A 25,619-nucleotide genomic window follows, 5' to 3' on the forward strand; every position below is an offset into this window, starting at 1 on the left:
GTCGTAATAAATTAATAATTAATACCTAAGAAGTGTTTTACAGACTGTAAATTCTAACTCGAATTCACAGGACATCAGTGAGGTAGGAAATTATTGTTAGCCCCATTGTGGAGATGAGGAAATAAGAGATAGGAGAACGATTAAATGAATTTGTCCAAGCTATACGAGTCAGTGACAGAGCTAAGATTAGAACTCAAAGGTGCCTTACTCCTGGGTCCTATGATCACTTCTTTAGTTTAGCCCATGCTGCATTTCTGAAAAAGCAATTAATTCTGATTCTACTGTTAAATGCACTTTTCCACCTTGATTCACCTTTTGCACACCTCAGTTGCCTGACTTCAGCAACTAACTGGGAAATTATATAAACTGATAGATCTTCCTCCGCTTTTTGTAATGTAAGGTGTGGGATACATGGTAATGTAAAGCTTATAATCAGTTTCTGTTTTATATAATCTTTTCCATTAACTATTGACCCTTCTTTGAAAGAATGGGCTTTCGAAGGACCATCCCATTACATGCTAGAGTTTCAAAAAGATTTTTCTTACCTGACCCAGAAAATAAATTCCTCCACCTACAATGAAAGCTGAAATTGCTGTGCCAAACACAGAAAACAGAGTGATGGAACCTATGTTCTGAAAGAAGTTACCCTGAAAACACAAAAGCAAGACACAATGAGGTAGTGAAAATGAACTGTAAAACTAAAAAACCCCAAAACAACCTAATAAGGTAAAAGCAGATTCCTGTATATTTGTCTTCCAATTGCTGGGTTATCTGTGCTCAGCATTTGGTTGGACTGGGCTCAATGTACCAATATTCCAGGAGTTCTCAAACTGGGGGTTGGGACCCCTCCAGAGGTTGTGAGGTTATTACATGCGGGGTCGCGAGCTGCCAGCCTCCACCCCAAACCCCGTTTCGCCTCCAGTATTTATAATGGTGTTAAATATATAAAAAAGTGTTTTTAATTTATAAGGGGGGTTGCACTCAGAGACTTGCTATGTGAAAGGGGTCACCAGTACACAAGTTTGAGAACCACTGCCCTATTCCCATATCTATACTAAGCAGGCAGAGGAAAGATATTTACAAGACTTGCTTTGACAGTGTGCATACACATGTACCAAAGCACAGCTGGGAGGCCTAAGTTTATTTCTATCAGTCTTGACCTTTACAAACAGTGTTTCACCCTTAACTCAGAATCTCCTTGCTTGTTTTGTTATTTTGTTCTGCATCCTTCAAATTAAATACATATTCTCCTACTATAAATCTGGAAATCCTTTATGTGCAACACTTTTTTAAACTAATACATTTTGATGTTTGTACTTTACAAGTATGATTACAGTGAAATTCTATTTCATTGCAAAAATGTACTTTATTCCTAATAATTAAAATAGATTACACTAATCTCTTTCCTGGTCTTCTTTATGCAAGATCTAATTCTCATTTAGTTCAGTATTGTTATTAAGATTCTCCACACAGTGATACTAGAAGCCCTGGCTGATATTAATCACGGGATTAAAAGTTCACTCGGATTTAAGCTGTTATTAAAGAGCTGAGCAGCGAAAAGTACCTTCCAATATGCTGTAACAAGAAAACCCATCTGTTTTTTTAATAACACAAAGACTATATTTTAATACATTTACTTCCTATTTAGGGTCAACAGCTTTGATTTTAAACTCTTTGGGGCAAGGAATGTGTCTGCCAGCTTGTCCCTAAAATACAACAGGGCCTTCTTGACTTCAGCCAAGTCCAAAGCAAAGGTTTAAAGCGTGGATACCACAGTCAAGTTCTAAAAGGGAAGAGAAAACTGTCTAGGGCTACGTCTACACTGCACAGCTTTTAGCCACACAGCTGTGTCACTACAGCCTTGCGGCTAAAAGTCGTGCAGTATAGCCTCTGCTTGCTGGCTCTCCTGCCGACAATGCGCTGTTCACACTGGCACTTGTTGCAGCAAAACTTTTGTCTTTCAGAGAGCGCAGGGGGATTAACACCTCCGAAAGACAAAAGTTTTGTCATTCAATTGCCAGTGTATACATAGCCTAGGTTTCTTCTTAGATCCTTCTTCCTTGATTTGTCTGCATCAGATAAGAAACTTTTTGGAGACTAGAACATGACCCCTTATGTTTTTATAGTACTTAGTACATTGCCAATTCTCATTTAATATTAACAGAAATTACATGCCATAGATTCTGGGTGCCATAGATTAGATGCCATAGATTCCAAGAGGCCAAGTTCCACTCTCAATTCCATGAGTGTAAGTATGGTGGAATTTGGTGCAATTATTCCTGAGTTGCATCACAGTAACTGAGGCAGAATTTGGTCCAAAGGAGAGATCAAGTTGTAAAATGATTATCTGGCAGTATCTCACCTTGTGTAATGAATATCCAGATTCAAATATAATAGGTGGAAGCAAGAGAAGAAAAAACATATTTGGACGAAACATTTCTTCCTCCTAAAAACAAAAAATGTAAAAGGATTTCAAGGACTGCACGATAACTGAAACAATACCATATATAAAAAGCAAATCTAGTCCCTTCAAGTTTCTACCTAAATGGGAACATTTTTAAGAAGTAAAAATACTTGGAAATACAAATTATATTTAACCTGTCTCATTTTCCACCACTAAATAAAAGAGGATTACAGGATGGTAAACAACTTTAGGATTACCTTTTAAATTACTTTTTTACCTGATGATTGAGACAGGATGTGTTATTTACCATGAACCACTGTTCCCAAATGTACTGTAAGAAAAATAGACTGCTTGCAAAAAAGAAAAAATGTTTCTATATTACAAAAGCATTACCATTTTTATTGCAGGCTTTCAAAACCTGAAAGAAAATTGGTGGAAAATGCTAAAAGGATACACCTTTCACCTTTAGGTCATTGATCTGAATCTAGTCCAGGACAGTAATTGCCAAATACTGTTGCCATTAGATAGTTGATCAGGGGACCATGTGAAATCAGTTCATTGTCTCAGTACAGTTCCTGGTGGGCATATGTGCATTTAATAATACTTTGCATTTCTAAACTGACGACCTCATAGTGCTTTATGAAAGGTGGGTAAACTTTATTATCCCTTTCTTTACAGACAGAGAAAGAGGTCAAGGTCACATAGGACCTGATCCAAAGTCCACAGCAGTCAATGAAAAGATTCATTTTATTTCCATGAACTTTAAATCAGGCTCTCAGGATGCCAATGAAAAAAATTAAAGGGCTTGATTCTTATTTGCAAATGTAATTTATGTCCAGGTTAATGCCTTTGTACACTGTCACAGTGATGTAAATGAGCCTTAGGCTATTTCTACACTGCAAGCTAGGGGTATGATTCCCCTGCTCATGTATACATGCTATCATTGCACTAGGCATGGCTATAAATAGCAGTGTATCCACAGTAGCATTGATAGCAGTAGCTAGCATAGGTATGGCTGAGACACACCAAGTACATACTCATCACAGGTAAGTACTCAGCATAGCTCATCAATGCCGCCACTTGTGCTACTGCAGCTCCATGGCTATTTACACTCACACTAGCTTGATGAGTACTAACACGAGTATGTGTACACGAGCAAGACAATCAGATCCCTAGCTTGCTGTGTAGACATAGCTTTAATGTAAATGAAAATCAGGCTCTTAAGTCTCCTGACTCCTTGTCCTCTACTCTAAGCACTTGGGCCTCACTGCGTTGCAAAAAGCCACCCTCAGAAATGGCTCTCTTTTTTTGCTGGCACTCTGAGCAAAGAAGCCGAATCACTCATGCACAATCTTTGGCCCAGTGTGGTTCTTTTTACATCCCCCGACTTCCTCAAGATTTCAGAGGCACTGACTAAGAAGCCTGCTGCCTTGGTAAATAGCAACAAGGATTTTTTAAACTCAGGTTGAACAATATTAAGTCCTGACACTGTAACTCCTACGCTGTATCCATGCAAGGAAAGACTGCAACTTTGTTCATAGTATCACTCATCTATTCAAAACCTCATTCACATTTATACATGTAATGAATTTACCTTCTTAACATAGAGGATTTATGTGGACTCATCAGCATACGAAACTCATCTCTTACACTGAAGTTTATTTCATGGAAATATCACTTATTAGATTTTTCCTTTATATGCAATTCAGCTTAGTAATATGTCTAATAATACCTGGTTTTCACTGTGATTCAATAACTGTACTCTAGGCTACCCACTAAACACATTCTTTAATATTAAAATTTTTTAAAGCTAGGTAAAAGTGAGAGCATAGGAAAAGAAGAGGAAGAATTTAAGCACAGAACAAGCAAGTGATTATGGTGTCTGTTTTAGCCACCAAGAATCATATGAAAGTACGTATAAGCTTCGCTGATCTCTAATTCAGACTTGGATGCAAGAAATCTAGGTTGTAAAATTCTTAGGGCAAGATCGTGTCTCCTTATGTCTGTACTGAATGCAGTCCAAGTTCAATAAATAATAAAAGTTGCCAGATTCAGTGCTGTCCACAACCTTGTTTGCTTCCTAGCCAGTGTCACCTTGACCTGCACCTCAACATGCTGCTGTTTCACACTGGAAATACTACTTTTAATGGACTGTTACAACCTTTGAAACAAATTAAGAACATAAGAATGGCTATAGTGGGTCTGAAGTCCATCTAGCACAGTGTCCTGTCTTCCAATTGTGGCCAATGCCAGATGCTTCAGAGGGCAATCATTGAGTGAGTCATCTTGACCCGACCATCTTGGCTAATAACCATTTATGGACGTAACCTCCATGAACTTATCTAATTCTTTTTAGCGTCCATTATATTTTTGGCCTTCACAACATCCCCTGGTTCCACAGGTTGACTGTGCTTTGTGTGTAGAACGACTTCCCTTTGTTTGTTTTAAACATGGTGCCTATTAATGTCATTAGGTGACCCCTGGTTCTTGTGTTATGTGAAGTAGTAACATTTCTTTATTCACTTTTCTCCACACCATTCATGATTTTATAGACCTTTATCATATCTCCCCTTAGTCATCTCTTTTGCAAACTGAATAGTCCCTGTATTTTAATCTCTCCTCATATGGAAACTGTTCCATACCCCTAATAATTTTTGTTGACCTTTTCTGTACTTTTTTCCATTTCTAATATATCTTTTTTGAGGTGGGGCAACCAGAACTGTATGCAGTATTCAAGGTGTGGGAATACCATAGATCTATATACGGACATTATGATATTTTCTGTCTTATTATCTATCCCTTTCCTAATGGTTCCTAATATTCTGTTAGCTTTTTTGATGCAGCTGCACACTGAATAGATGTTTTCAGGGACCCATACACAATGACTCGAAGATCTCTTTCTTAAGTGGTAACAGCTAATTTAGACTATCATTTTGTATGTATTGTTGAGATGATTTTGCCAACGTGCATTACTTTGCATTTACCTGCCATTTTGTTGCCCAGTAACCCAGTTTTGTGAGAATTTGGAACTCTTCACAGTCTGCTTTGGACTTAACTATCTTGAGTAATTTTGCATTATCTGTAAACTTTGACACCTCAGTTTACCCCTTTTTTCCAGATCATTTATGAATATGTGGATCCCTGAGGGACACCATTATTTATCTCTCTCCATTCTGAAAACTGACCAATTATTCCTATCCTTTGTTTCCTGCCTTTTAATCAGTTACTGATCCACAAGAGGACCTTCCTTCTTATCCCCTGATTGCTTAAGAGCCTTTGGTGAGGCACCTTGTCAAAAGCTTTCTGAAAGTCCACATACACTATATCCACTGGATCACCCTTGTCCATGTTTGTTGATACCATCAAAGAATTCTAATAAAGCGGTGAGGCATGATTTCCATTTACAAAAGGAGTGTTGACTCTTCCACAACAAATTGTGCTCATCTGTGTGTCTGATAATTCTGTTCTTCACCACAGCTTCAACCAACTGGCCCAGTGCTGAGGTAAGGCTTACCAACCTGTAATTGACCGGGTCACCTCTGGAGACTTTTTGAAAAATTGGAGTCACATTAACTATCCTCTAGTCATCTGGTATAGAAGCTGATTTAAGTGATAGGTTATATACCATAGTTAGTAGTTCTACAATTTCATATTTGAGTTCCTTCAGAACTCGAGTGAATGCCATCTGGTCCTGGTGCCTTATTACTGTTTAATTTATCAATTTGTTCCAAAACCTCCTCTATTGACACCTTCATCTGGGACAGTTCCTTAGATTTATCACCTAAAAGAACGGCTCAGGGTTGTGGGAATTTCCCTCGCATCCTCTGCAGTGAAAACTGATCCACAGAATTTGTTTAGCTTCTCCACAATGGCCTTGTCTTCCCTGAGCGCTCCTTTAGCATTTCAATTGTCCAGTGGTCCCACTGATTGTTTGGCAGCTTCCTCCTTCTGGTGTATTTAAAAAAAAATTGCTGTTTGTTTTTGTGTCTTTTAATTTTGCATTTCAAATTCTTTTTTGGCCTGTATAATTATACTTTTGCACTTGACTTCCCAAAGTTTATGCTCCGTTGTATTTTCCTCAGTAGGATTTGACTTCCCATTTTTAAAGGATGCCTTTTTGCCTCTAACCACCTCCTTTATTCTGTTTTGCCATGGTGGAATTTTTTGGTCCTCTTATTATTTTTTTAAATTGGAGGTATATATTTAATTTGAGGCTTTATTATGGTGTTTTTTTAAAAGTTTCCTTGTAGTTTGCAGACATTTCACCCTTGTGACTGTTCCTTCTAATTTCCATTTACCTAGCTTCCTCATTTGTGTGTAGTTCCCATTTTTGACGTTAAATGCTACTGGGGTGGGCTTCTCTGGTATTTTCCTCCTTACAAGGATGTTTAATTTAATTGCATTACAGTTGCCATTACCGAGTGATTCAGATACGGTCACCTCTTGGACCAGATCCTGTACTCCACTTAGGATTAAATCAAGAACTGCCACTCTCTTTGTGGGTTCCAGGACTAGCTGCTCCAAGAAGCACTCTAGAAATTTTATCTCTGCATCCTGTGCTGAGATTACATGTACCCAGTCAATACAGGGATAGTTAAGATTCCCTGTTATTACTGAGTTTGCAATTTTTATAGCCTTTCTAATTTCCCTGAGCACTTCACATTCACCATCACCATCTTGGTCAGGTGGTCAGTAGCATATTCCTTCTGCTATACTCTTATAATTCAAGCCTGGAACTTCTATCCATAGAGATTCTATGGTACAGTTTGAGTCCTTTAAGATTTTGACTATATTTGACTCTATGCTTTATTTCAACATATAGTGCCGTTCCCCCAATAGCATGATCTACTCTGTCATTCCTATATATTTTGTACCCTGATGTTACCATGCCCCATTGATTATCATCATTCTACCAAGTTTCTCTGATGCCTATTATATCAATATCCTTCTTTAATACCAGGCACTTGAGTTCACGATATCTTATTATTGAGACTTCAAGCAGCTGTATGCAAGCCCTTATAAAATTTGTCAATATTTACTTGTCTGCCTTCATGTGATGTAATTGAATGGGATTCTTGTGCATCTGACTGTTTTTATTCAGTTCCTACCTGTACTTTATCAACTTCTATCCTCTCCTCTTTACTAGGATATAGAGGTAACAGATCTTCCCCTAAGGGATGTCTCTGTCTGAACCATATGCTCTTCTGCACCTGACAGCTTTCCCAAGCCCTTAGTTTAAAACTCCTCTATGACCTTTTTAATTTTACATGCCAACAATCTGGTTTTGTTTTTGTTTAGGTGGAGCCCATCCTTCCTAAATAGTCTCCTCCTTTCCCAAAAAGTTCCCCAGTTCCTAATAAATCTAAACCCCTTCTCCCTACACCACCAGCTCATCCATGCATTGAGACCCTGCAATTCACCCTGTCCAACAGGCCCTGCATGTGGAACTGGAAGTATTTCAGAGAAGGATACCATGGAGCTCCTGGACTTTAATCCCTTACCTAGCAGCCTAAATTTGGCCTCTAGGACCTCTCTTCTACCTTTTCTTATGTAACTCCTACCTACATGTACCACGACCACCAGCTATTCCCCACTCTGCACATAAAGTCTGTCTAGATGTCTTAAGAGATCTGCAAGAGATTTGCACCCAGGCAGGCAATTCACCATGCATTTCTCCCAGTGATCATAAACTCAACCATCTATATTTCTAATGACCAAATCACCCATTACTATTACCTATCTCTTCCTAATAACTAGAGTTTCCTCTCCTGGAGGACCATCCTCAGTGTGAGAGACTACCATGACGTCACCTGGAATGAGGGTCCTAACTCTGGATCGTTTCCCTTCGCTCCAGTTTGATGTTCTCCCACCCCAACACTTTCATCCTCAACAGCACAGAGGCTGTTAAGGAGACAAACATTTAAAGATTAACGTATCTTACAATAATCCAGCAGGAAAACATCAAATAATCAAGAGTGAAATGCTTTCCTGATGCAGGTTAGCCTGTGGGGTATAAAATCCTCCTATAACTGTAGTATTCACCTCATGGAGTCACTGCTGTAGCATTCTCCCCTCATGGGGAGGGCTTTACAGTTATGCAGAGGCACAGACTAGAAACCTTATGGAGGCTGTGAGTCCTGGGACATCTGCACAGAGCCAGCTCCTCTGCACAGCTACTTCACCTCTGTTAAGTTCTGGAAACAAGACTCATGTGCGTGCCCTGCTTTGCCCTGTGACCTTTCCAACGTGGCTCCCAGAGTATGGAAAATGCTGCTGCTCCAAGCACCTTTGGCTTCTGTAGCATTTATCAGCAAACAATTCTAGGGGTTCCCAAAAAACATGCAGTGAAAAATGCAAGTGTTTTAAGGAAGGGTTTTATTTATTACTCATTGGTGGTAAACACAGTCAATTGCTAAATTTTCAAAACATAAAGCCCATTTTAAAAATATAAAATCAGTAAATGCAGCTTCTTTTGATTTTTAGCAAAATAGTTTTGATGAAGGGCTTCTGCTCTTCTCTGCCAAGGCTGGCTCAACAGTCACAGGCAAAAAATTTGCATTTGTATGAGTGTAGGAATGGTATTTTATAAGAAGAGCCCCTACACTCCTGACCAACCACAGTGACAGTACCAAGCACATTGATTCAACCAAGAGGGGAATTAACAAAAAACAATGGAACTTTGTTCCTTACTTAAATTGTTCCAATCCTGCAAGATAGTGAGCACCTTCTATTGCCAATTAATTCAATGGGAATAGAAGAGGCCAGACACCTTGGAGAAGGTATCTACTATCCAGCAGGATCAGGCCCTTAACAGGGAAACACAAGTATCTGGTTGTAGTTATTCGAAAACAACCAGGGTATGCAGCAAAAAAAACCCAACCACCACCCAAAACACACACACAAATAAAACAAAAAAAACCCAACCTTTGGAACTAAGCCTAAAATAATTAATATTGCAAACAATAATCAACATTTAAAAAATCCCAGAGAACAGGACTACAATTAAAAATGAATTGCTTCAAATATACCTTCCAGTTAGCCAGTTTTTGAGACTCTATAATTTTTATAAATGCTCCCATGAGGATACCTGGAGGGGGGGAGAGAGAGAGAGAGAGAGATACAACATTCTTAATTCACTAATCATGAAACATAACTCTTCAGATTACTGTCACTGACTCTCTGTCGAGAGGATCTTAAATTGTTATTTGCAACTCCATTGACCTATTTTCTGCATACTAAACAACATTATGAAAAGCAAAAAACAAGGCAAGATATAAATAAAGCAACACATTTTTTCATTCCTAGAACAGCATATTAGAGAACTGTTTCTGTCTTACTAAAGTTTCTGTAATACATTATAAAATAAAACATGCTCATACTGCACACAAAATTACCAGATAGGATATTTAAATGCTGTACACAGGTTTTTAGGGAGATTTGTTCACAACTAATAAGGAAAATAGATTTTGGAGAACACTTTTGTAACTTTGCAATTTTTTTGTTTTTTTCATTTCTTTCATCATTAACTATGAACAGCAGGTTTACTTACTCAAAAAGGCTCTTCACTTGTATGCAAATGAGAAACCATACTTCTCTTCCTACTGAGTCAATTATTCAAATAGGGACTGATGGTGAAATCCAACCTTGTGTCAGCACTAGGTCTGCACAACACTAAAGGCCATTTAAACCATCAGAGTGGAAAATGAGAGAGTGCACAGACCCTCTGCACAGAGATGAATTTCACCCTGATACGAGCAAGAAGCTATAAGCTGCAAACTAGGAACCCACTTCTGATCAGTGTGGGGAAACTGACAGAACCACTCCTCAAATGGGTCGACATACTGTAAAAGTCACCAACAGATATTAAATATATTGCCCATTTCAGATGAGATCATTTTATAGAATAATTACTAACCTAACCAAATATGTTAAAGGCTGAATTGCTATAGCTCATGATGCTCTCCCACCTAATGCATCTCCAGAGAGATCTGAATGAAGACTTCAGACTAGGAGGACAACTTTTAGTGCGAGTCGGAGGCATAATTTGCAGCCTGCCCCAAATGGACTACAGAAAGGGGTGAGGCTTCTTCTTGTTACTCAGACTCCGTTTTTGTGTTTTTCTGTTTGTTTACAAAGTGTGGGTGTAATATCAAATGATAGCACTTGGGAAAGGTGAAATACACTGCATGAAAAGATGCAAGATGACTAAGTAACTAAGAAGTTTTAAAGTACGTTTTCAAGGAAACTGATGTAATTTTTACTCTGTCACACTGTAGTTATCGAAAGAATTTCACAATAGCATCACATGGACCACTCCTGATGGATGCATCATACACATGATGTTCCAGGAGGACTAAGCCTTCTTTCATACAAATATATTTCAAAGGGCTTGTCCAAGCGGATACAAATAATTGCTCAGTGAGATGGTTTGAAAGGAGACCAAGAACCAAATGTTAATACAGGAACATCAAAGATCTGCTGTTCTTTAATGCAGGATGGAATCAGACATGGTAATTCATAAGTCCCATTACCAATATGTAGCCCTGCCACTCTGGGATGGAAGCTACATTGGAAGCCAATGACTGGGACATTGATTATTATTTGCTGAGCACCAACAGTAGGCTTGATTCTGTTAGAAACAGTACTGGTGACAGAATTTACAATCCAAATGAGAAAAACAGTATAATCCACATATATGAATCAAAAATCAATGGCTGAGACTTCAAGAAGTGTATTTTTCAAACACACTTTCTATGTTTGATAGATTTTCATTGAGAGTCCCTCCCCCCGCCCCCGGAATAAGTGTTTTAAGGGGGGGTACTTCACTGACAAAAAGGAAGTGACTTAGTGAACAATTATTGGGAGGGAATTACAGGTGTGGAGCAAAAGCAATCACAAAGGCATAAAGAGACGAATGGAAGGTAGATACAAATGGGACATTCAGGAAGGAGAAGCAGTGGAAACTGGAAGAGGAAATGATGTATAGATATGGCCAGGGGAAGGATTCTTTCTCCCTCTGCTGCTCTGTAACTACTTTAGATATTGTAACATAATTTTGTAGTAACACTTAATACCGGGAAATGGAAGTGGATAACATTTATCATCAAACACTGAGGGCAAATATATGACTACATGGCACCTTCAAATTGCTCCAGACAAGAGAGTTGAGCTATAACCTGGGTTTACACCCTAATCTGTCATTGACTGAGGTGTGGCTAACAGTCTAGGTCAATTCAATCTGCTCTTCACCACATCACTACTACACAGCTAGGTACACATGAGTAATGGAGCAAAGGAGCACTGCAGAAGGGGCACAGGAAACCCAACACGTGTACAAACCTTCAAGGTGCTTGCTGGGGACCCTTTACTCTTACTGATGTCAAGAGGTGTTGAGGGTGCCCAGCAGCCAACAGATGTTGTTCAGAACCTCATATGAATTGAGGCCCTCTATCGATTTTAGCTTTATACATCCACAGGTATCGAGTTGTGTGTTCAGGATGCATGAATAGGTTTGCCCCATCTGGGAGAACTTCTTTTTCTGGGAAGGTGGAAGAGGTAAATCACAAGCTGCACCACACAATAGTTGCATGGACACTGGAAGGCCTTTCACCAGGCCTTTTGTTCCCTCTTAAAAAAATATTATGCTCCCTGTTCTGATCAGGACACCAGAAAAATCACTGTCTGTTGTATCAGTTCCTGAAATTTGTTCAGAGAACTTTCCACTTTAGCTCTGACTATGGGAAACGATAGCAACTTAGCTTATTATTTGAAACCTCTGCAGTCAACATTTCTCCTGCATCTATTTTAATGACTGCCTTTATTCCCTGTTTATTTCTTACTCCTGACACTTCTGGGTAGCGATTTGTCAAAGAATGCAATCTGTTACATTCTAATCTAACACTTCAACTACCTCTCAAAGCTGTAGTCACACTAGCAATCATGATATAACATCTGTATGTTTGCTAATAATCTTTTTATAATGCTTGCGTAGATTTCTTTGGTGCCTTATCCTCAAAGAATAGATACATCATCTCTAGCTTTAGAACATAAGGACGGTCATACTGCATCAGACCAAAGGTCCATCTAGCCCAGTATCCTGTCTTCTGACAGTGGCCAATGCCAGGTGCTTCAGAGGAAATGAACAGAACTGGTAATCATCAAGTGATCTATCCCCTGTTGCCCATTTCCAGCATCTGGCAAACAGAGGCTAGGGACACCATCCCTGCCCATCCTGGCTAATAGCCATTGATGAACCTATCTTCCATGAATTTATCTAGCTCCTTTTCAAACCCTGTTATAGTCTTGGCCTTCACAACATCCTCTGGCAAATAGTTCCACAGGTTGACTGTGTGTTGTGTGAAGAAATACTTTCTTTTATTTGTTTTATATGTAACCACATTAAAATGGTGGATTCTTTATCAACATAATAAATATAAACTACAATCTTTAGTCTTCTGCAGGGTTGCAAAGTTCATTTATTACATGACTTTATTACAAACTGCTTTTAGGAATTCATCAAGTAGTTAAGATAACGTGATAAGAGAGTTGTATAAGTGTACAGTGAATGGAGAATGCACTATCTGTATTTTGATCAGAAGTGCGTGCCTCTAAATCAGTTTTGCAAAACTATCATGAAAATTTACCAGTTTACACACAAATTATTTATTATTAATCACATTTACTATAGTAATGCCTAAAGATGAAGGTACTGAGGCCCCATTGTGCCATGCACTGCACAAATATAGAGTAACAGACAGTCCCTACTTGGAGAGCTACAATCTAAATAAATCAAAATCTGCCCATATATCTTTTCCATGATGATAAAAATATATATATTTTACTTTGCCTGGGAAAAAATAATCTCTTGCCCTGGGAAAGCAGAAGTTTGCAACTCTGCTCTAATTCTAACACTGAAGTTTGCATTTGTTTTTTTTTTTAAATAGATATTGCAGGTAACAGATACAATCAAATGGACTTGAATTACAACAGACATCAGGATTTCAAGATTTAATTACTTCGAGGGGATGTTGTGACAGACATGGCAATTTCCTGCAATATCATTGGGAGATCTTACTGTATTAAGTTTATGTATCACTGTATATAATTCCATAGGGGAGCATGACCATACCTCCTCCAAGATTTAAGAACAGTGTAGGGTGATTAGGCAAATGCACTCAGACTGCAACATCTCCAAAGATGTATCACCATCTGGAGAGGCTCACATATACTTGCTCAAACTGGATTCTCTAGAGACTAACAGGCAGAGAAAGGACTTTTGGATAAATGGCCTGAGTTTATAAACTGACTCAGGGACTGCTTTCTGACCAAGCAAATATACAGGTTGGTCTGTCCAAGGAGGGCCCCAATCCTTTCTAGGCTTACTGAGGCCACATAAGACTGATGGGTGATCTCTGGTAAGTATACCAGCATGTGTATAGGAATTTTTATTGGTTCTTATATATTTTCTCGGTAATGCTTTCACCTTAAGAATAAATGTGCTTGCTTATAAAGAGCTGTGTGGTAACTTGTAAGGATGGGCAATAACAATTATTCACAGCCTCGGAGGAGAAAGCACATTGCAGATGCTGGTCTCTCTAGGCAATCTGGCTTGCTGCAAATAACACAGTGTAGGCAGGGAACTGTGCAGCCTGGAAAAACCCAGTCAGGAGGGAGAGAGATGCAGGTCTCTGACAAGGAGAAGTGATGGCTGAGGAGCTTAGAGTGGGTGCCCTTGCTGGGCCACAGAGCGGGAGACACAGGGTGCAATTTCCCTGAACTGTGAGAGAGGACAGAACCAGCAGTTTGTCTCAGCTATTATAGGAAGTACCCAAAATGTGTGCAGTGTATCTTGGAGAAACTCACTTCAAGCAGAGGACCAGCACAGGGCTTATGCAGCCTGCTTATACACAAAAATTAACAGAAGGCAATGAGGAAAGAAGGATGAACAGAAAGGGTGACAACCTCTAATGTCCCAATATCCACCAGAGGTAGATGGGAATTTCCTCTAAGAGAAGGAATAAAGGGAAGAATCATTGGTGGGTAATGGAGGCAGGGGGAGGCTGACTCCCCAAATCTCGGCTAATACTCCCCGCCGCAGACCCAGGGCTGGGCCGCAGTGGGGCTCAGAGTTCCTCTGGGTGGCTTACATCTGAGTAAGGGAGATCAGTATCTGGTCCAGTGAATGCACTCATCCCCTCCCTTCATAAGAAAAGTGTGGCTAGAAATTGCAAAGGGACTAGCAATTAAGATGATCATTGGCATAAAAGTGATTATAAAAACAATTGTTCTGCTGTGCTATTAATTCTCTCTCAATGACAGCCACAGCACATTTGCTTATATCTAACTTCTGGCACACAGGCAGAACTGGATACTTGAAAATGTAGCTGTGCTCTTTCAGCTGCATATATCACCACCCAGTAATAAGGATTCTTTATTATGGCAATTAGCTGACAATTTTGTTAATGAAGCAGAAGCTGTACCCCTCTACAGAGCTGACAAGAGCAAAAATGTGATTCTGTCGGTAACTAAACAGATATGACTCAAAAGATCAAGGCCAAACGCAGCCCTGATGTAAGTGGCCACAACCCTTATTTACTTCAGTGCAACTGAACCTGCTTACACTAGGTCTAGATTTGGAAAGACAGCAGCTATGTAATAGTTTACATTCAAAACAGCATTGAATGTATTATCCTCGTGACAAAGTGGGAAATATTCTTAATGGTTTGTATGAATACTGTGTGTCTCCGTTTCCCCGATGTACTGCATATTTAATGAGGTGATGGGAGAGGGTGTTTTTTTGTTGCAGAGGATCAGCTGTGACCTCGTCTAGCAGCCAGGACCCTGAACAACGGCCTGGAGATTGGGTACCCTAGCAACTGGTGACTGGGATGCACACTCCATCTTGGAAGTCAGCCAGTTCTGGCCAGGGGGAGGACAAAGGGCTGAGGAGAAAGGACCCCGGTGACCTGATTTCAGTCAGTAGGGGAACAAAGGATGGAAGAAAGAGGTCCAGGTGACCTGTTTGCCTGGGACCACAGACAAAGAAGGGGCTGTTGGGGAAGGTGATATAGGATGATCAGCTTGAAGGAGGAGGCTTCTGGACTGGGGACATAGAGCAGCCTGAGCCGATTGGAAATGAGACAGAGCCAGCTGGACTATACTGAGACTTGCCAGGCTCGAGGGCCCTGAGAACTTCCTGTGCTGGGTTCAGACATTACATAAACCCTTCTGTTTTATCCTGGCTGAGAGTCACTGCAGTCTAGAGATCGGGGTTGCATTGTTTCCTCAGGCTGTGGAGGCCCATGAATCCAGAGAGTGGACTTCCTTAGGGGGCCCATGGTGAGAGACAGGGATGCTGAAGGCTCAGAGAGGTGCAGTTCTGGAAGATGGTGGAGCCCAGGGCTTAACTCCTGAGAGCAAGTGTGACAACCTAAGAAGGCTGTCACACTCATGGGTTCCTCCCAGGGCTCACAGGGAGCCGAGAGAGCATGGGGCCTGTGAGCCCATGACATCATGGGCTCCATCCAATTTGGAAACATCTTTAGATGCCTTTGCTGCGACCACCACTACCTATTACAAATCCTGAGCTGCAGTAGCAGCCTTACTTAGTTAGAGATCTTAGCAAGTTTCACTGCCATCTCTATTCGGGTTGTGCTATGAGAAGGAGTATGGACCACAGTGGCCTAGCCACAATCCTCCACTGCTGCTGGGAATGCTCTGCAGAAGGGAGAGAAAGAGCCTCTGCTGTTCCTCCACAGTGTTCCCCAGAAGGAGTAGTAAAGCAACACTGACCTATCATTACTGACATATCAGTAAACTCTGCTGTTTGTGAAGCCCTTGGGGCAGAATCTTCAAATGATCCAAGAGTCAGAGTCCAAAACAAAACCGGAAGGAGCAACCAGTGAATAGCTACATTTCAGGATGGAGACCGTATCTGAGTTTACCTAAAAGAAATGCATACCCTTTCATCGGAAGTTGTGTGTGCGGTGCAGAAAAGAGGGATGGTGATATCCCCTTCTGTCCCTCCAACAGACTAACACTACACTGAAGCCCTGATATGGAAAGCACAAAGGAGATATTTTGGCAGTGTCCCTTTTTAACAATGACTTCTATTCATATATTTGCCTTAATGATAAAGTCACTCAGTTTCTGAGGGAACATTGCACATGGTGGGCCAAATTCTACTGTCAGTAACTCCGCTACTTCAATGGATTGGAGTAAAGTAAGTGAAAGCAGAATTTGGCCCAATATATATGTGCTTCTTCAAATAGCACAGATACTGTAAAACATTCAGGAAATAGAGATTAGGCAAATGTACTTATTAATAAGCACTAAATATCAACAATTTAATCTCATTCCATAATTTCATAATGAAGCATTATTAAGACTCATGTTGATGCAAAAGGAAAATTGCCCTAAGGGGTCATAGTCAACGTTTGATGTATCCCTGTTTCCTGTCAGCTGCTTTTCTAACCCCATCATATATCATATTTTCTTTTGGTTTTACTGAAGTTGAAGCAAAATACCATATTCACACTAAAGTGTTTGTACATTATTGCTCTAAACTACTTCACCAAGTAGTGTACTGGAAAAAGAAATAGATTTTCTAAAATATGTAAGGCATTTTACAGAACAAGAAAAGATACTACCCTACCCTAAGATCTTACAGTCTAAATTAGATAAACACAGATAATCTGCCTCTTGCTGGAATAAATCTAGAAATAGAAGGAAATGCTGGGTCTTCTAGAACTGTGTCTTTCAATCTTTTTGATACCAGGGACCGGCTTGCTGCCTTCCTAAACTGTGTCAGGGAGATCTCAGAGACCGGCACTAGTCCACTGACCAGTCATTGAGAAACCCTGCCCTAGGACAGGGGTTGTCAACCTTTTTCTTTCTGAGGCCCCTCAAACATGCTATAAAAATTCCACGGTCCACATGTGCTACAACTGTTTTTCTGCATACCCAGTAAATTAAAAGCAAGGGCCAGCATTAAGGGTTAGCAAGTAGGGCAATTACCCAGAGCCCAGCACCACAGGGGGGTCTGCAAAGCTAAATTGCTCGGGCTTCGGCTTTTAGCCCTGGGCGGCAGGACTTGGGCTTTGGCTTTCTGCCCTGGGACCCAGCGAATCTAATGCAGCCCTGCTCTTGGGTTTATTTTGGTGGACCCCCTGAAACCTGTTTGCACACCCCCAAGGGGCCGTGGACCCCTCATTGAGAACTGCTGTTCCAGAAATGTATCTAGGTCAGACTCGATGATCACAGTGGTCCCTTCTGGCCTTGGAGTCTATGAACTGTTTGCTTTTCAATTTGAGACTAATCTGTGCCCAAATATGATTTTTCAGGTAAGTGTACCTTTAAGTTAAAGAATTTCCTAATACAGATCTTGCTGTGGGCAATGTAATGTGCCATGAATCAAGTACTGTGAACTAAAAAGCAACTGCAATAAGTCTTATGCTTGGGGAGGAGAGAATCTGATTTCCTTTCCACTTAGAAACAACTCTGAATTCTGGATCCTTTTGGCACAACACCCAGAAGATTGCAACATTCTTATTTCTGTGAAAGCCCTAAGATTTTGCAAGCACAGGAGGGCTTTGTTTTCTCCAGAATAGTAATCTGATGGGGAGAGGTTTGAGAATTTGTATGAAAACACAGTTAACCTACCAGAAAATGAAGCAGGCAGAAGTCCAGAGAAAGATGAGAACTACTTGCTCAGTATGTGTGACACAACTACACTCCTAGTTTAGTATTATAGCTAAGCATCGTTTCCTTTGTGGTGTATTTTTAGACTGTGAGTGCCACTAGTGACTGAAGTAAAAATATCACCACTGCACACAGATTACAGTAAGCAGGTACAGAGACAGCTGAAAAGCTGCTGCCTGAGGTTACTTATGCCAGTAAAAGACTCTATTTCAGTGATAGGGACCTCTAGACAATATAATATCTACTTGAGTCATGATTCTCTTCTCATTTACAGATTTGTAAATCAGGAGTAACTGCACAGAAATCAATAGTTATACCAATGTACAACCACTGAGAGAGCAGAATCAGGCTCGTGAACTTTTCAGACTTACTAAGAAGTGGCTAAGAGCTTGATCTGAATTAAGGGTGGCATTCTCTTGCCTCAAGTCATAGAAAGAGGCCATGTATACAATAGGGACAGTTCAGTATCAAGTAATTCAGGCAAGTTTTCAGTCTACTAGTTAAATTTATATTCTCAGAGTAGGTTAAATCACATGTACCACACAAAGTTCTTCTGCAATTAAAATAAACTGACCCCCTAAACGGAGATAAGATTCGTGGTAGCAGGTGCCACCATTGTATCTTAACCCAGGCTAACGAGGATGCATGAGTGAGAGGAAGTTGGTAAAGTATTCCCCTCCTCCTAGATGCATCCCAGTTATGCATAGAATTACACCTCACTCAGGTCCACCTTTGAAGTCAATGGGTCTTAAGCACATCCTTAAGTGCTCTCCTGAATCAGGGTCTCAAAATCTAGACAGTATGATAAAGCACTCTGTAAGGAAATATGGCATATTAGCAACATCCTGCTGTTTGACCTTACTGGCCAGTTTATCTTTTTAATCTTGGCTTGTTCACTGAGCCTTGAGATTTTCTCTCCTCTTCCGATTTTAACTTCTGAAAGGCAGAGTAGCAATCTTCATGTTTCCAATCCGCTGACTCTGATAAGTCAGCTAGGAATAATAAAAAAGGAAAATGGAACCATCACCCAGCACTAGTGTTAAAATTACAGAATCCCAGGGTCACATTTTCAGAAGCGCTCAGTGTCCAGCAGTTCCGTTTGAGCTCTGAGGGCAATGCTCAGCACTTTTGAAAATCTGACCTTAAGATTCTATAACATTAGCACTAGCACTGGGTGATGATTCCTTTTTCTTTATGATTACTGGCTGATTCATCACACTCATCAGCTGATGAAGAACAATGCGAGCTGCTGGGTGCTGAGCACTTTTGAAAATCAAGTCATTTCATTTAGATGCCTAAATGGGAACAGGGCTCTTTTGAAAATCTGGCCCTTAGATGTTAGAAATGACAAAGCACTATTAGAAAGACAAGGTGGGTGAGATAATATTTTTTATTGGACCAACTTCTGTTGGTGAAATAGACAAGTTTCGAGCTACACATCCTTCTCTTCAGGATGAGCTCACCTATCTGGTATCGCTAATATCCTGGTCCAACACAGCTACAACACTGCAAAGCACTATTAGGTCATTCTGTCCATCCCCTAACTGGCGTAGGATTGTTCCCTGAAGTAACACACTTTTCTTCCTCCAGTCTAGTTTTCAAATCATTCCAAAGATGGGGCTTCCACTTCCTCCTACAGGAAACTATTCCAAAGTAATGGATCTCGCTGTCAGAAAGATTCTCATGATATTTAGCATTCCAGTTTCCTTTTATTAGTTTAATGCCAGTTATACCCTCTTTACCATGCGAGATATTTCGTCTCCCAACTTAGTGCTTGCACCTTTCAGATATTTAGAGTGTTATCATGGTTCCCCACTAAATACATCAAACAAGTGCCCCAGTCCTGCAAAGTGGTCCATGTAAATGTGCTGTCATGGAGTCCAATTGATTTCAATAGGATTCCAAACAGCCATAAGGGTCTGCCCACATGTATCACTTTGCAGGGTCACAACACATACTTAGCTCTTTAACTCTTTCATAAATTAGTCTCTCAGTCCCTAGAATTCCTGTTGCTCTTCTCTGAACTATGTCCAGTGTGCCTACATCTTTCTAGTAACAGTCAGCCCAGAAGTGAACAGAGTATTTCAGGCATTGTCACACCAGTTAAAGAGGGCACCAGAGTCTGTAAATCCTATCTTTAACTAAAAATATTATAACATAAATCAAGTTTTCTTCAAAAATATTAAAAGTGTGGTCACAGAAATACTCACCTAATGAAACAACAGCCACACTCTCTGGCAAGAAATGTAGTCTGTATTTTATCAGTAAATGCACCAATATGATGCAGATAGCTGTTGGGAAGAAATAAAATAGTATTAAAATATGTATCTGGTAGGACAGAAAAAGACATTCTTCTAAACAATGTTCCATGAATACAAACTGTGACATTTTTCTAGTAATTTAAAAGAAATCTGAAATAATCAGATTATAGACTGTTCAAATATTTCAAGAAATGGGTTAAATAATTAAAAGATGAATTAGTCTGAGGGGAAGGGGAATGTACACGTACACACACACACACACAAATTAACAGGGGATGCACCAAATTATGGACCTGTCAATCCCAAGAGTGTGTCTTTAAACTCTGTTTGATAAAGCTAATTGTGATAAAGCAGAAAAGTAATGACTAAGGCTATCTTCATTCCCTTACCTCACTGTGCCAAATAATCATTTGGGGGGGTCTTTTGCTAATTCGATTTCCAGGCTCCACAAGGCTCCTACAACTAGACTGCAACAAAACCTGTTTCTGACTCAAGAACGAAAAAGCTTCTCTGAATTGCTCTTACTAATGGTAAGCTTTAGCAGCTCCCTCTAGCTACCATGGAACTGTCTTTGTTCAAGGAGTCAATCTGATGTGCTGATGTGCTTCTGACCAACAGCTGATTGTGGCTTTCAATCAGATAGTTTATTTTATATGCTATTCCTTTGGAATATGGCCTCACTGAAAATAATGATTTTCAAGTACGAACAGCAGGAGTGAACTTGTCACTTATTGTCCTTTGTCCCACTGAAAAGGACTTTCCCTATAGACTGTTCAGAAATGGAAGTCATGCCACTGTGTTCAGAATTCTGCACATTGTTATACTCATATTGCTAGGCATCTCACATACAGCATGCTTTGCATTTAGTAAATTTACAAGTGACAGGCCCCGTGGATTAGAGAACTGCGCAAAAACTCCTGATATACACAGTAATACTAGCTGTACTGCTGACAAGTGTTGGCTCTGGGCAAATCACTTATCTTCTGCCTCTCAGTTTTCATATCTATAAAATGGGGATAATATCCACCTTATGAGGGAATCTGGACAATTATCGTTCATATAGAACTTTGTAAATGTAAAGCTCTTCCTACTGCCTTATTAATAATACAATTTCTGTTGAGCAGATCCAAATGCCAGCACCTTCCTACTTCTATTCTATCTCTTTGAACAAAAAAAGAAATCCTGTGGTGCAACTGTAGATGCAGAAAATGGACTCCTACCAGTACAGATATTACAATGAGTGGCAGGTTGGTTGCCCATCTAATTCCATAGCTATTTGGTACCTATTCTCTTGGCAACTGTCTGTCCAGTTGATAATTGACACTATTTAATGCCCTCTGGCCGCACCCTCTTCTATGGGTATGACACGAAGCAGTCAAGAGATTGACAAGAAAATGCTTCAACTGTTTTTGTGGAGGGTTTGAGCATCACACAAGGAAGGCAAAGCAGATTAAGGGCCCATAACACAGGTCAGGGGAGCTTGCAGGCCAAGTTTATCTACTAGGATGCTATATAAAGTGGAGAGAAGTGTTACAAAGATAGGCCCTTTTGGCCAAACAAGGTACTGAAGTTAAACTGGGGTTTGTCTTAATAGATAAGCAGGCTGCAGAACACTGGGGCTAGAAACTAAGCAGTGTCACTTCTGGGCCTGCCGAATTTTGGGCTTAGATGGGGACCTACCCAGCCCTAGAGTAAGTAAAGCAGCTACTTGGGTTACTCTAATTTAGGGCAGCTTCCCATAGCTGCCTAGGGCCACTTTACAGTCCAAAACAGTCAAAGCCCAGAGCACTCTGGCCACACCTTCCTTCATCCCCACCACGTTCTATGTCAGATGCTATGAATGGGGCAGCACAGAACTCTTATACTGGCTATCCACTCTCCTTTGCTGGGGGGGGAGAAGGGGGAGGAAAGGGAAATTCAGCTGCTTCCTAGATCCATTATGCTGCTGGAGTGGCACAAGGGGACTGAAATGTAGCCAAGAATTGTGGCCCTACTCTTTAGCCCTAGGAAAAGATGCAGAAACTTTACCCTGAATAAACCTTTTAAATTCCATTTGACACACAAACATTCAGAATTTTTCTTTTAAACTTCATGTTTTTTCCGATCTATTACATTTTGTTTTGATTTTTCTTTAATACCTACTCAAATATCACTTTGGTATTGGTCACAGGGAGAGCATCAGAGGGAGATGTGCATATATCTAAAGGATTGGGTTTTCTTTTTGTTGCATTTAATAAAAAATACGTCAAAGAGGGTGACACAGGTAGGATTTTATCCAAGTGGACTTATAAAATATGCTGGTATGACAAACATACACATGCTTTCCTACTTAGTTTGCCAGATTGTGACACAAGCCACATATCAACACTGCAAACAGTGACCATCTAGAAGATACTGAAGAACCAAGCAAGTAATATTACATACTTCTTCAGAAAGGATCTCTTATTGCGGTTTGTTTATAAGTCCCCACTTTGCTTGTATTTCATATAGCAAGAGGTAGGAAAAAACCCTTAAACATGTTACTGAAATTGTATTGTTACAGCTTTGACTACCATATAGTTTACACTACATAGATAAAAGTTTTATATTGTAAAGAGACAAACTTACTGATGGCCCAGATTTTCAGAAAAGTTGAATGTGCAACTGGTTGTGCAAAATATCTGTGCAATTATCACAAATTAGTGTTCAAGTTGGGTAAGTGTACAAGCCTATGGATAACTATGGCAATTTTCACTACAGTTACCTGATTTATGTATAATTATGGTAACTGTGCATGCAAATTCTACACAGGTTCTTACACCACACTCTTCACCATAGCTGAGAGCCTTCCAGCAGTGCTTTAAGCGACATGACTAATATCTCACACGTGTTCTCTCATCGTTTCCTCAAGGGAAAAACTGCATTTGTTATGGTAGGACACATACACATTGCTATGTGTTTATACTAAAGACAAGGTCAAAGAAACATGCCTTGCACTTGGTGCAGAAGGTGATGAGGTCTGTGAGGGTCCTTAGTTCCTTTAGGAGTTTATTCCACAGTCACTCAGTTCCACAAGCTCACCTTTTTAAACGTATACTTGCATATCCAACTTTTCTAAAAATTTGGGTCTATATGACAAACTTTTATGGTTAGGGGTTTGCAGGAGAAATACAGGACCATACTAAAAAAGTTTTATATCCCCAGAGCTCATCTTACAAATGTTTCAGACATAACACAAACTCAACAGTGAACAATAAGAGATTTTTCAGTTCAGCATTCACCTAATACAAGGAGACTAAAGAATATAGTCATGCCACTAGATTGCTCCTCTTGCTGAGCTTGGACTCCAGTCTGCACTGGAAGGATAGGTTTGGCAGGTGTAGGAGCCACCAATTTAGTAGTAATGGACAGCATGGTGTGGAGGGTGACATTGAGGATTTCATGGGTGGTATTTGAGAACCTGTCAGGGCAATACAGAACATGATTAGACTTAGCAAAAGCTCAACATTGTGTGGGAGGTCAGTCAAGGGAAAGCACAAAACTACTGAAAGATTAAAAACATTACCAACAAGTTATCTTGGAAACAGAATTAATGATAATACCGTGCAGCTGTCTTAAAGAAGTGGTCCCTAATAATGGGTCCATGTGCAAGTATTAGAATCTCAGGCTCATAGAATAATTTATTGTTGAATTCTCTCACTCACTGGTGTGCAAAGAATACTTTGCATTGGAGCTAGGGTTTAGCACACAGATGAATGGAAGGTGTGCAGTGTTGACAGGGACTTATTTTGTTTAGTTTGTTCAGTGATACAAATCTACTGTAATACAAATAAGTATATAAATAACACAAACCTCAACTGTAAGACAAACACACACCTGCCAGGGCAGGCTGGCTCACTCACAACCCACGGGAAGAGAAGGGGGAGGCCCCAACCCGCTCAGATGAGCCTCGCAGAGTTGCCCCTTGGTTAATTTGTGCATGTGTGCTGGGAAGGGGCCCGTTAGGCCTGTACAAATGTGGCAGCAGGACCAGACAGCCCCGTTTCACGGGGGGCTCGCAGTGGCTGCGCTGGGCAGACCCATTTCCCGGGGGGGGTGGGGGGGGGGAAGAGGGCAGGGCCTTACGATTCCTGCACCGGGGGGCCCCGTTTCACAAGCGGCCCAGCAGGGCCCATGTGGGGCGGGGCGGCACAGCCAGCTATACACTCACTGGATAAGCCAGGGCATGCAGCTGGGGGTGGCTACCCCTGCCCCTCCCCCACAGCGAGAGCCCCCCCCCCCGGCCTGAAAGGAGGGGCTCGGCCTCCCGCCCCGTCTAGAGGGTGGCCCCGCTGGGGCGAGGACCTGGTCCCCCCGCCCTGCAAACTCTCCCTTCGTCCCGCAGCGCCCTGAAGAGAATCAACTCACTCCACTTCCGCCATCGTGCCGCCCGCCCCGCCCCGCCCCTTCCTCCGGAGTCCTCCATAGCGCTCAGGGTCGGGAGCGGCTGCGCAGGGCGCCTCCTGCTTCCGGGTTCTGCCGGCGGCGGCGCTCTAGGCAACTCTATGGTGAGAGAGAGGGCGGGAGGAGGGGACGTGCGTAGGCGATGAGGTGAGGTTTAACAGAGACGGAAAAGGTACGGCAACAGCTCGCGTCGCCCGGGGGTGGGGTCCCGCAATATGAGAGCCCCCAGGGCGGGAGCGCCTTGCGGGGAGGAATATAGAGAGCAGCCACAGGCCTGCCGCGGTGTCATGCCAGCGGGCTGCGTCCTCACGCGGTTGCCGGGGCAGCGGGCTGCGTCATCGCGTCGCTGGTGTCCCCACCCCCCACCTCCTGAGTCCCCCTGCGGTGACTGTCATTGCCGTCCAGTGCGTGGCGCGTGAGGGTAGCCACGCCACGGTTTCCAGCCATGCTCCACAGAGGGGGAGGGGGACGGACTTCATCCTCCTACGTGGGAGTCGAGCTCGTGGTGTAATCACATGGCTGCGGGAGCTGGGGGTGTAAGAACACACTCAGTCTCCTCAGCCTCGGCCTACAATTGCAAGTGCCGGCAAGCGGCGCCGTGTCAGTGCGACGGTGCGATGGTGCAGCCGTGCCCGCGTGCGTCTGCAGGTAGTGTCACGCCGCGTCTGCAGGTAGTGCGGCTGCCTAAAAAAAACATCTCTGCCTTGGCAGGTCTCCTTATGCTGTGATCCGATTCAATGAGTCCGAAACGCGGTGGGGCTGGAAGCGTGGCCAACTCTCGTTTTTGACGGATCCTGGTGATATTTTTGATGCAGTGATTGGTTCGGAAGCAC

The 25,619-nt window shown here is 41.4% G+C and overlaps 1 protein-coding gene across 4 annotated transcripts in view; it reads right to left on the reverse strand.

The window, feature by feature from the left end:
• SLC9A8 (solute carrier family 9 member A8) overlaps positions 1-24,916 on the reverse strand; it is a 42,077-nt gene extending 17,161 nt beyond the window's left edge. The window contains exons 1-6 of one of the 4 annotated variants that reach the window (XM_038369233.2): positions 24,751-24,916; positions 23,625-23,803; positions 20,314-20,394; positions 9,433-9,491; positions 2,363-2,446; positions 546-647 (exon numbers count right to left, since the gene is read on the reverse strand). In XM_038369233.2, coding sequence (XP_038225161.1) covers positions 546-647; positions 2,363-2,446; positions 9,433-9,491; positions 20,314-20,394; positions 23,625-23,803; positions 24,751-24,764 — 519 coding nt within the window. In that variant the 5' untranslated portion in view covers positions 24,765-24,916. Of the gene's footprint in view, positions 1-545; positions 648-2,362; positions 2,447-9,432; positions 9,492-20,313; positions 20,395-23,624; positions 23,804-24,195; positions 24,700-24,750 lie in introns of those variants that run through there. The other 3 variants (XM_038369234.2, XM_038369236.2, XM_043496258.1) reach the window with 3 other exon arrangements.
• Between the last annotated feature and the right edge of the window lie 703 nt (positions 24,917-25,619).

The sequence above is a fragment of the Dermochelys coriacea genome, chromosome 13, assembly GCF_009764565.3.
Source record: "Dermochelys coriacea isolate rDerCor1 chromosome 13, rDerCor1.pri.v4, whole genome shotgun sequence".
NCBI classification, from domain to species: domain Eukaryota; kingdom Metazoa; phylum Chordata; order Testudines; family Dermochelyidae; genus Dermochelys; species Dermochelys coriacea.